Raw genomic sequence first — 12,783 nt, 5'->3', positions numbered from 1 at the left:
GAGTTTATTATAATTGGTTCTGATAGAATCAAAACATGTAAATATATCCCCCTTTAAAGTAAGTAGGTTGTGTAGACCAGAATTATAAATTTATCCTCATTTTAAAACTAGAAATGCACTACAGTTAGTATAATTAACAAATTGGCTATCAGCAAGCTTGTCATTCATATATCAAGCATTACATTGTACATTTAACAAACTTAATTTTATCAAATGTTTTTTAATTTCATAGACAATATGATACATACTGTGTAAGAAGCACACAATATTTTTGCAGTACAATTTCAAAGTGTATACAAATTGGAATACAGAGGTTAAACACTGGTGTACTGATAGCATTTTTGAACTTTAAACTGTATACAAAATTTACAATTCAAATATAAGCCAATCTGAAAACTTTACTTCCAGCAATATAAAAATGATACTTTGCAATGCAAAAACATTTTTTACCAAACAAACTATATAAACATTTAAAATAATCATTAAAAACTCAACGTTAGAATTTATAAAGATTAGCTATAAAAATATATTGGCAGTCACTGTTCTTAGAAAGGTACCATGCACTACATTACAAAATAGTCTCTAACATAAAATTGCCTTTATAACTATACTATTTTAGAATCTGATAAACCTTAGATTAAATTGATTATAAAATCTTCTTGGAAAAACTTTGGTATGCATCTTCAGAAAGTTTTTTAAAAAATAATATTTTAAGGGCCTGTAAACATTCCATTCTATTAAAGCACAACAGAATAAGTAATAGATATTCAACTGCATACAGAATATAGAATCAAAAAACAATTTATTATATATTTGTAGAAAATCACCATTACCAGAGTAACCAAAAAACAAACTATTTAAAAGTATCAAACTTTTAAACAGTTATCTTTCCATTCTAATAACAAATGTTACAAAAATCACCATATTCCATTCATGTACCTTAGATGCCTTTTAGGACAAGACCTCAAAAATAACCCAGTCTCAAAAACCCTTTCAAGTCCAACAAACAAACTTTTAAAAACCCATTTAAAAGACTTGACAATAGAATAAGTGTATGTAATCAGAATACATGATTTATATATTTAGTAATGTGTTAGGTTTTCTTTTACATTTGTAATTTAGAATTTATTGGCAGAAATAAAATACACACACACACACACACACAAACTGAAAAAGGTAAATTTCAGAAAAACAGTAAGAAATGCAAACCTATAGGGTAAACTGATTTACTTCTAAAAATCCAATTTACCAAATCTCATCTTTATCTGCCATTTTTGGACTGACAACTATTGTTACTTAGAAAATTCAAATTGCTGAAAGTTCATTTCTTGCTTCTTGAGTATGTTTCATTTTTACAAAGCTTCCAGTTATGCCCGTAGCTTCCTTGAGGTCACTTTCCACTTTACGCTCTGTCACCAGATATCTTGCAAAGATATTTGAGTTGCAAAAGCCTAAATAAAAAGCTTGACTTTTGACCTTTTACTTTATAAAACTCCACTAAAAAATCAAATATAATTTTTAGGCAAGTCCACAAAAATACTTTCTTTGTTAAGAATCAAACACTTTTATGGGAATAAAGATCCTTCAAAGTTTTTAACTCTTCTATTAGAGTCTTATTTTGATTTTCCAGGACTGCAACTCGATTTTCCAGGCATTTCACATATTCTTTCTTTTTTCTGCGACATTCTCGAGCGGCCTCTCTAAATACAAGCATTAAAAAAGCAATGTTAGAAAAAACTTCACATTCTTTAATTGGTAAATGTACTTCAGTAATTTTCTCTGGTTATCTCCTCCCCCCCCCCCATTTTAAAATTTAAGGTATCATCTACATACAGCGAATACATGTATCTTAAGTGTAGAATTCAGTCAGTTTTGGCAAATGCATATACCTATATAACCCACACCTCTATCAAAATATAGAACATTTCTACTGCCCCAGAAAGTTCTCTCATGCCCCTCCTGGTCAGTCTTCTTCTAAGCAACTATTGTTCTGATTTTTGTCACCATAGATTAGTTTTTTATTCTAGAACTTCATATAACAGTGTCATATAGTATGTACTCGTGTCTACTATTGTTTCACTCAGCATATTTTTGAGGGTCATACATTTTGCTGCTGGTGGTTTTGTTCCTTTACATTTTGGGGCATATTCCGTTATATGAATATAACAGTTTGTTTATGCACACAGTTTGGTACAATTTCATGTTTACAGGCCATTTTTCCTTCCATTAGGTCTCCTTTATATTAATTTACAGAAATAAATCTTTATATATATATATCTGTATGTACATATTCTGTAATTCTTTCTCTTTATATAGGTTGCAGATATTTTTCCCAGGTAAGTTTGTTTATGCTATCTTTTGTCATATAGAAGTAGAACTATTGGGTCAAAGAATAGATACCATAAAACTTCATATGTTCCTCAGTAATATATGTGAAGTACCCTTTTCCTTATATGTACCATGACAGTATTATCACTTTTTAATTTTTTCCATGTTACATCTCATTGTTAATTCATTTCCCTACTAGTGAGACTGGGCATCTTTTCCAAAGTTTATTGGTATTTTGGACCTGTTCTTCTATAAACTGCCTATTCAGACCCTTGCCCATTTTTCAATTAGGCTGTCTTTCTAGTAACTTCTAAGAATCAGGTTCATTATACATATCAATCCTTTATCTGTTTTTACATTCTTTTCTAAAATCTACCATTTGACTTCTGATATTTTTATGTCTTGTGCCATAACATTTTTAAAAAACTATAAGAAGTGCATTTTAGCCTTTCTTCTTGCCTTAGATAAAAATGTCATGTACTATATATATTTCTCTATAAATTTTATCTTAAGGGTGGTTTCTGGGTTTTTTTTGAGACAGTTTCGCTTTGATGCCCCGGCTAGAGTGCAGTAGCATCATCATAGCTCACAGCAACCTCAAAGTCCTCGGCTCAGGTGATCCTCCTGCCTCAGCCTCCTGAATAGGTGGGACTATAAGTGCGCGCCACCACACTGGGCTTTTTTTTCTGTTTTTGGTAGAGGCGGGGTCTTGCTTCCTTCAGGCCGGTCTCAAACTCCTGACCTCAAGCGATCCTCCTGCCTTGGCCTCCCAGAGTGCTATGATTACAGGCATTAGCCACCATGCCTGGCCTATTTTAAGGGTTTTTATTGTTTCATTTTTCACAATTAAGTGTTTAATTTGTCTGGAATTTTTTTATATATCGTATGAAATAAGGGTCCAACTTCATTTTCTTCCAGATGTGTAGTTAGTTGTGTCAGCATCATTAATAAAATAAGCCATCTTTTTACAAGTGTATTTCACTAGCATAAGAAGCTATTTCTTTTTCTTTTTTTTTTTTTGGAGACAGAGTCTCACTCTGTTGCCCAGGCTAGAGTGAGTGCCGTGGCGTCAGCCCAGCTCGCAGCAACCTCAAACTCCTGAGCTCAAGGGATCCTCCTGTCTCAGCCTCCTGAGTAGCTGGGACTACAGGCATGCGCCACCATGCCCGGCTAATTTTTTCTATATATTTTTAGTTGTCCAGCTAATTTCTTTCTATTTTTAGTAGAGATGGGGTCTCGCTCTTGCTCAGGCTGGTCTCGAACTCCTGAGCTCAAACAATCCTCCCGCCTCAGCCTTTCAGAGTGCTAGGATTACAGGCATGAGCCACCACGCCTGGCCTATAAGAAGCTATTTATATGCTCTTTATCCTCTTTGCTAATGTTTCCTAATGTTACTGTCTGTCCTTTTGCTGATACCAAGATACTTGTTGCTGATTAAAATGGCTTTAGTGTATTTTTCAATGCCTAATATAAGACAAGTAACCTTTCTATTTCTGACCATTCTTGAATAATTATTTCTTCCATATAAACTTTCAGCTTATTTTGTCCAATTCCATAAAGATTTATAGAGATTTTGGTTTGAGTTATATCAAACTTACATGTGAAATATGAAAGAATAGGCATTTTATATTAACTCCATCTAAGAACATAGTATATTTTCTTTTCAGATAATATTTTAGCTCTTAAGATTTTTTAAAAATGTGGATCTTATGCCTTTCTTATTAAATTTACTCAAGTATTTTATGTTTTTGTCATTAATATGACTATAATATTACTTCTTCCTACTTTCAAGATGGTTATTGATAGTTTTTTTGTGTGTCAACTTGATCAGGTTATGGGATGACCAGATAGCTGGTAAAACATGAAATTTCGGGTGTGTCTGTGAGTGAGTTTCTGGAAAAGGTTAATATTTGAATCAGGAGACTAAGTAAAGAAGATGGCGTCATCCAATTTGTTGAGGGCTTGAATAGAAAAAAGCAGAGGAAAGGCAAATTCTCTCTCTTCTTGAGCTGGAAAAATCTCTCTTTTCCTGCCCTGGACGTGAGTGCTCCTGGTTCTCTGGCCTGTGGACTTTGGGACTTGCACCAGCAGGCCCCTGTGCCCCAACCCTGCCTGCCTTTGGCCTGGGACTGAATCACAGCCCTGACTTTCCTGGTTCTCCAGCTGGCAGACAGCACAGCATGCGATTTCTCAGCTTCCAGAATCTTGTGAGCAAACTCCCACAGTATATCTCCTCTTATCTATTTGATACCTACCTACCTATGTATATCCCATTGATTCTGTTTCTCTAGAGAACCTGCCAAAACACCTTACTAAATTTCCTTATAAATTATCGTAGTTTTAAAAAAATTATTATGATATAGCAGACATAAAAAATTATAGGTGGCATAGATGTAAGTTATTAAGTATAATAATAAAATGACATGTAAACCCAATACCCAACTTAGTAAGGGACATTATCCATACTGTTGGACAGCCCTCTGTGCCACTCCCTGAGTACACACCCCTGCCTCTTGCCCAGAAGCAATTACTAGCTTCAATCCTTTATTTTTATATAGTAGGTATGTGTATGACCCTAAATTACATATCATTTTAGTTTGCTTATTTTCTAAAATTATAAAATATCATACTTTATGTATTCTGTTGCAACTTGCTTTCTTCACTCAACTTTTTATAAGATTTATTCATGTTGAAGTAATCCATTCACTCAGTTAAAATGAACACTATTGCATTATATAAATACAGCCACAACTTATGTACTTATTCTTTTTTTCCCCCCATTCTTATGCTTAGGTTCAATATGTGCCTTTTCTGTTATCAGTGGATCTTTAGGTAGTTTCCTGATTGTTGCTGCTATAAACATTTTTATGCATACTTTCTGCAAAAGTCTCTCTCAGTCACACACAGAGTAAAACAGCGTTTCCAGGCCAACTGTACGGGATAAGGCCTAATCAATCTCCAAAATGGTTGTACCGATTTATGCTCCCATAGCAGTATATGAGTTTCACTGTTCCAAATCCACACCAACTCCCGGTTAGACTAAAATTTTTGCCAACTGGGGGCCAGGCATGGTGGCTGACACCTGTAATCCTAGTACTTTGGAAGGCTGAGGTGGGAGGATTGCTTGAGGCCAGAAGTTTGAGGTTGCAGTGGGCTAGGATGACACCACTGCACTCTAGCCCAGGCAACAGAATGAGACCTTGGGTGGGAGGCCGGATTTTTGTCAATTGGGTGGGTATAAATGGTATCTAGGTGTGTGGTATTAATTTTCATGTCTTTGATTACTAGTAAAGGGTGAGCAAGCTTTCATATGATTAACTGCTTGTGTTTCTGAGAACTGCCTGTTTGTATATTTTGCAAATTTCTTTTTTTTCTGTTAGGTCATACTTTTCTTATTGATCTCTATATAGAATTCTTTTATATTTTTTCAGAAAAATCTTTTGGTTAGGTGTGCTACAAGTATCTTTTCTAGGTTTAAAGCTTCTATTTTCACTCCCTTTATATTATCTTCTGATGAGAAGTTATTCATTTTAGTGAAGCTATATATTCATTAGTCTTTTAATTTTAATTTTTTTTGTGTGTATTGTCCCCTTTAAGAAATCCCTCCCTACACCTGAGGCTATGAGATTATATATTTTTACCTAAAATTTTTAAAATTTCACCTTCCCATTTAAGTTTTTAATCCATCTGGAATCATTTTTGTGTATGTTATAAGGAAGAAATAGTATTTTTTCATATATGAATAACCAATTGTCCTCGCACCCTCTGTGAGGTAGGAGAATTGCTTGAGCCCAGGAATTGGAGGTTGCAGTGAGCTATGATGACACCACTGCACTCTACCCAGGGCGACAGAGCAAGATTCTGTCTCAAAAAACTAAAATAAAAAATAAATACATAAGCCAGTAATATATTTATTATCAAGTATTATGTACTGTACATAATTGCAAGTGCTATCCTTTCATATAACTGGCAGCACAGTAGGTCTGTTTACACCAGCATCACCACGAATATGTAAGGAATGTGTTGCACTGTAACATTACAATGGGCATTTTTCAGCTCCATTATAATCTTACGGGACCACCGTAGTATATGTGCTCCATCACTGACTGAAAGCTCATTATGTGGCACATAACTGTATGCAGTTCCAGTTAACACCGGGTTATGTTTTGAGATTTGTAAAAACATTACCCATTCTGGCAGTATGATTTTACTACCTACCTGTTTTTCATTAACCTTATTTCTCTTTTCAACTGGGGGTCATCTGTCTTAGTTGTCTGAGACGTAAGAGTCACAGAAGATGTCATCACCACAGTTTGTGGCAGAGAAGTAGCTGAAGGTGTGGTACGAATCTGGTATGTCTGCATATCTCCTGATGCAGCTGGATGGTCAAAAAAGAGTTAGTTGATAAGTATCTTTGAAAGGACTTCGGGACACTTCGTATAGACAATGAAGCATACTTACTCTGTACTACCACTTGATTGCTGGGCACAAGTATTTGCTGTCCGTCAGAGGTCTGCGCGTACTGGAGAATAGTTGTACCTTGCTGAGTATTGCTTGAATTTGTCATGGTTAATGTCTGAAGTCCCTGTACTCCATCTGTGCCTGGACTGGCCAACTGTAAGGCTCCATTTGGGGCAATGGCAACTTTAACCAAAGAGAGAAAACAGCTATTGTAAGGCTATTCAATACACGCATTCAAAGAGGTGGCAAAAAACCCATAAAGTCTATTTATGAAAACAGGTCTGAATATAGTTCTGATAAATGTTGACTACTTTGGGTGAACTATACGTAAAGGAAATAAAATGGCATTTATTTACAGAAAATAAGTCTTCTTCATACTGTTTCTTAGTTCCACTTTCTAGTGGGTACCACTGTGAAATGTATTACATGTTATTTACTTAAGTGATATTTAAGAAATGTAGGCCGGGCGCGGTGGCTCACGCCTGTAATCCTAGCACTCTGGGAGGCCGAGGTGGGCGGATCGTTTGAGCTCAGGAGTTCGAGACCAGCCTGAGCAAAAGCGAGACCCCATCTCTACTAAAAATAGAAAGAAATTATATGGACAGCTAAAAATATATATAGAAAAAATTAGCCGGGCATGGTGGTGCATGCCTGTAGTCCCAGCTACTCGGGAGGCTGAGACAGGAGGATCGCTTGAGCTCAGGAGTTTGAGGTTGCTGTGAGCTAGGCTGACGCCACGGCACTCACTCTAGCCTGGGCAACAGAGTGAGACTCTGTCTCAAAAAAAAAAAAAAAAAAAAAAAAAAAGAAATGTAATCTGTTCATTCACTTCCTAGTGAAAATCACCAATTAGGTCATCAGGAAGCCACTGAATAGCTCCTCACAAACACTTTTCACTGAATTATACTTGTGTTAATGCTTTCTACTCAGCCCTTAAATGAAATGCCCACAGGATGTGACCAAATAGAAAGCATTTCAGCATCATACAGTTCCCACATAATAAATCCTCTTCAGAATCAAATGCTTCATTTCTCTATCCTCTTTTCAGATTATAATTATGTAACCTTTTTTTCCCTTTTACTCTTTGGCTACCAGTAAGCCAAAATACACGTCTGTGTGTGTTTTAATTGAATATAATTTTTCTCATGAGTTTGTAATTATCCCTCCTGAACTGCTACACACAAATATTCTGACAGATTTAATTTATATGACTTTAAAATAATAGACTCATTAAAAATTTTTAGATGCAGAGATTTTTTTCTGAAGTTAAATTAGCAATTAGTTTCAATCTTCTTCCTGCAACACACAACAAACATATACATACACTTATTTATATAAATATAAAAAATAAAAAGTCCTGGCTGGGCATTGTGGCTCCCAGCACTTTGGGAGGCTGAGGTGGGAGGACTGCTTGAGGCCAGGAGTTCAAGACCAGCCTGGGCAACACAGTGAGACCCTCTCTCTAAAAAATTTTTTTAAAAATTAGCCCAAGTGTGGTCCTAGGTAGTTGGGAGGCTGAGGTAGGATGACTGCCCGAGCCTAGGACTTCTAGGCTGCAGTGAGCTATAATTGCACCACTGAACTCCAGCCTGGGTGATAGCATAAGACTCTGTCTCTTAAAAAAAAAAAAAGAAAAAGTGAAAGTCACTATCTATCCCTGTTTATTTCATGGACAATCTCCACCCCTATATCCTGAGATAATTATTTTTGGTGTATATCTTTCCCAATCTTTTCCTGTAATCCTGCAGTCTGATAAAGTAATATACATCAAAATATGTATATCTGTAGATGCATATGATAACTATATGTGATAATACATAATTACTTTAATTTTGTAACATATCTTCCTGTTCTTGTTTAACACGTGCATTAACCTGGTTCCATTTATTCTAAAGCTGTGCTGTCCAATATAGTAGCCATTAGCCCCATGTGTCTATTTAAATTATATAAAATTAAACAAAATATAAAAAATTCAGGCCAGGCACAGTGGCTCATTCCTATAATCCCAGCACTTTGGGAGGCCGAGGCAGGAGGATCACTTGAGGATCGGACTTCAAGACCAGCCTGAGCCACATACCAAGACCCCATCTCCACAAAAAATTAAAAAATTAGCCAGGCATGGGGTCACACTCCTGCAACCTCAGCTACTAGGGAGGCTGAGGCAGGAGGATCGCTTGAGTCCAGGAGGAGTTTGAGGAGGTTGCAGTGAGCTGTGATCACGCCACTGCACGCTAGCCTATACAACAGAGCAAGACTGTCTCCAAAAAACAAAGAAAAGAAAACACTGGGAAAATCTCAGAGACAGAAAAGTCTTTATAGCGGCGAGCCCCCACCTCCCTGGCCTGTCTCCACAAACAAACAAACAAAGACTTTATAAACATTAACTCCAAATCCAAAAACCATCAAAGAAAAGAAGTTTGGAAAAAAATATGTATAGGCATATGTGTATGTGTCTCTGTTGTACATTTATTCAATTTTATTGTATGTTTCAAAATTTTCATAAAAATATGTTGGAATTAAAACTAGAAACTGAACTTGAAAATATAAAGAGGATTAATTCATTACCTTGTTAGTTTTGTGGAACATCATTTTAATAAACCAATAGAGCTCATGTACTAAATTATTCAGAAAAAAATGTAAGTGTTAAGACAACTATAAGTTACTCTTCTGTCGACTGCTCTTGCACATTAGTGGGAGTACACGCACTTCTGTTTGGGGTAGGTATTTCATTTTCTGTCACTCTGTCTTGTGACTATAAGCTTTCTTCTCAAAAGGCAAGGACCACATTTGCTTCCTTTGTAACTTTAGCCCCCAGATGGAATTCCATACACCAACAGATGCTCATTTTGTCCTAGGTATTGACCAATCTTTATAACGATACTTTCAGATACAGAGATTTAATGATTTATTAAGGTTGATCAGTCCCTGATTATTTATGGCGGGCATGCTCTAAATTACATTGCACAGCCATCTGAATCCTCTTTCTGAATCAAACTTCCTTAACCTCCAACTGAAAATTCAACATTCATGTTTTACCTTTCATTATGTAACTAATCCAAATAGTGATTTCCTCTAGAATTAAGGTCATGGATATATAATTGGCTAGTGTCCAAAAGAGAAGTTTGTAAGACACAGTGTAGTTTGGGGTAAAATTATGTCTCTAGATTCAGACAAGCCTGATTTTGAATCCTGGCTCCATCACTTACAGGCGGTCTGACTTCAGGAACATTATCTAATCCACTAAACCTTAGTTCCCTCCTAATTGATAACTGCCTATCTCACAAAGTTGTTGTAAAGAGTAAATGAGATAATGTACTATTCCTGGCTCAAAATATTATCCTTTAATAATCACCACTGTTAAAGTATGACAGTCTTTCTACACGCCACTTTCCATGGAAAAGTCAGTTTTTGCGTGTCTATCATGTGGAAACTGATTCTTATACATACTGTACTGTCCACTGCTAGTCTGATAGATGGGAGTCGGAACGGACATAGAAGTGACAGCAGAGACTCCAGGGTTTTCTCCGTCTCCTTTTCTGCCCCGTGTATCTTCAGAAGATAGGTCTTTAAAAATTTTTCTGTAAAAAAAAGAACTCTATTAATGTTGGTAATGTGCATGACTTTACAAAAAGGAATTGCTAACCCTTTTTCAATCTTAAGTTAAAATTACTAGACACCTAAACTATTGTGTCAAGGAATCCTTTTATTTAGCACCTATTAATATAATGATGTGCTCTAGGCTGGTTACATTTTAGTTTTTAACTACCTGAAAAGACACAGTAATATACTCAGAGTGCCTGGAAAGGCACTTACAGAGGTATAAAATGCAGAAGATAAAACACCTACCAGAAACAAACAGATGCTAATATTTTGCCATATTTGCTTCAGATATTTTTAACAGGAATCAAGTTATAGATATACTAAAATGTCACCACCAATCCCTTCCTCTTCACTGCTCCCCCAGAGAGTAACCTTATCCAAGCTGTTACTTATCATACCATTCCCGTGTATATTACTTTATTTTTATTACATAGAAGTCAATGACATTATTTGCCATTACTTTTTTTTTTTTTTTTTAAGAGGCAGGGTCCCACTCTGGCCTGATCATAGCTCCCTGTAACCTAGAAATCCTGGGCTCAAGTTATCCTCCTAGGTTTGGGCCACCATACCCGGCTAATTTTTTTCATTTTTTGGTAGAGACAGGGTCTCACTGTATTACCCAGGCTGGTCTCAAACTCCTGGCTTCAAGTTATCCTCCTGCTTTAGCCTCCCAAAGTGCTGGGATTATAGGCATGAGCCACTGTGCCTGGCTCTACTTGCTATCGTTTTGTATTCTTTCTCATCTTCCCAACTCAACTTTGGAGAGTGTTAGAGCATGGTCTTTTTACTTCTTTCTCTTTTCTATAGTATCTACATTCTTTTCCTGGTGCTCTCATGTGTCCCATGGACTTGAACACTTAGTGTACACTGATGACCCTCCAAATGCTTCTCCCTCTCTCTGAACTTGACTTCTGTATCCAATTTTGTATTGCACATTTCCATTCAACAGGTACCTCAAACTTAACACATCCAAAATCTAATGTTAGATATCCTTCCATACCTGGCAGTCTTTCTTCCCCATTTTAGTAAATATCAACTCCATTCTTCTAGTTACTTAAACCAAAATTTTTGGAGTCATTCTTTTCCATAACCCATATCCAATTCATAAGCAAATCCTTATCTCTATCTTAAAAGTATATCCAGAATTTTACCCTCCCTCATCACCTCCACTACCGCCACTCCAGTCCATGCACCACCACCTCTTGACTGGACGGTCACAATTGCCTCTACTGGTCTCCTTTGGTCTACCCTTCCCTTGTTATGGTCTGCTCTCCACATAGCAAGTGTTCATCTTTTCAAAATGTCAGATCAAGTCACTCATCTGTAGTGGCTTGCTATCCCGCTCAGATTAAATACAGTGCCCTACAAGGCCACAACCTGTCCCCCATGACCTACCCAACCTCATCTCCAAACACTTCCCCACTTTCTCTCTCCGTCTTGTTGCAGGATGATCAATTTTACTGATTATTTTCAGAGAACCAACTTTCATTTATATTGATTAGTTTTCAATTTCATGAATTTCTTCTCTTTATATATTCTTTCTTCTACTTGCTTTGAGCTCTTTCTCCTCCCTGGTTTCTTAAAGTATAAGCTTAAATTATTGATTGGAGACCTTTCTTCCTTTCTAATATAAGCATTTAATGCTATAAATTTTCTTCTAATTGGTACTTCCCACTGACTTACATCCCACAAATTTTGATATTTTGTATTTTCATACTCATCAGCTCAAAATATTTTCTTTTTTTTTGAGACAGAGTCTCGCTCTGTTGCCTGGGCTAGAGTGCCGTGGCGTCAGCTTAGCTCACAGCAACCTCAAACTCCTGGGTTCAAGCAATCCTCCTGCTTCTGACTCCCAAGTAGCTGGGACTACAGGCATGTGCCAGCATGCTCAGCTAATTTTTTTTTTTATATATTTTTACCTGTCCAGATCATTTCTTTCTATTTTTAGTAGAGACGGGGTCTCGCTCTTGCTCAGGCTGGTCTCGAATCAAAATATTTTCTAATTTCCCTTAAGACTTCCTGTTTGGTCTATGAATTATTTCTTGTTTTTTAATTTCTATGTATTTGGAGATTTTCCTGTTATCAAGTTTTCTAGTCTAATTCCAGTATGATCAGAGAACATCTATGCATTTCAGTTCTTCTGAATTTATTAAATATTAAGAGGTGTGTTACAACCCAAGATGTGGTATTTCCTGGTGGTCATTTTTGTGTACTCAAAAAAAAAACATTCATTTTACAGCTGTTGGGTAAAGTGTTCTAACAATGTCAATTAGATCCCATTAGCTGCTTGTGTAAAATTCTTCTATAATTTTCCTGATTTTCAGACTACAAGTTCTACTGAATACTGACATAGGTGTACCGAAGTCTTCAACTGTAACTGTGGGTTTGTTTATT

The 12,783-nt window shown here is 36.3% G+C and overlaps 1 protein-coding gene across 12 annotated transcripts in view; it reads right to left on the bottom strand.

The window, feature by feature from the left end:
- Positions 1 to 157: 157 nt before the first annotated feature.
- Positions 158 to 12,783, bottom strand: part of ATF1 (activating transcription factor 1) — a 58,189-nt gene continuing 45,563 nt past the window's right edge. For 5 of the 12 annotated variants that reach the window (XM_069490982.1, XM_069490979.1, XM_069490983.1 and 2 more), the window contains 4 exons: positions 10,237 to 10,367; positions 6,790 to 6,972; positions 6,547 to 6,706; positions 158 to 1,700 (listed from right to left, as the gene is read on the bottom strand). In XM_069490982.1, coding sequence (XP_069347083.1) covers positions 1,556 to 1,700; positions 6,547 to 6,706; positions 6,790 to 6,972; positions 10,237 to 10,282 — 534 coding nt within the window. In that variant the 5' untranslated portion in view covers positions 10,283 to 10,367 and the 3' untranslated portion in view covers positions 158 to 1,555. Of the gene's footprint in view, positions 1,701 to 6,546; positions 6,707 to 6,789; positions 6,996 to 10,236; positions 10,368 to 12,783 lie in introns of all 12 variants that reach the window. The other 7 variants (XM_069490986.1, XM_069490985.1, XM_069490987.1 and 4 more) reach the window with 5 other exon arrangements.

This window comes from Eulemur rufifrons, chromosome 16 (assembly GCF_041146395.1).
Source record: "Eulemur rufifrons isolate Redbay chromosome 16, OSU_ERuf_1, whole genome shotgun sequence".
NCBI lineage: Eukaryota > Metazoa > Chordata > Mammalia > Primates > Lemuridae > Eulemur > Eulemur rufifrons.
The sequence above is the reverse complement of the archived record's forward strand: the minus strand, read 5'-3'. Positions and strand labels throughout refer to the sequence as shown.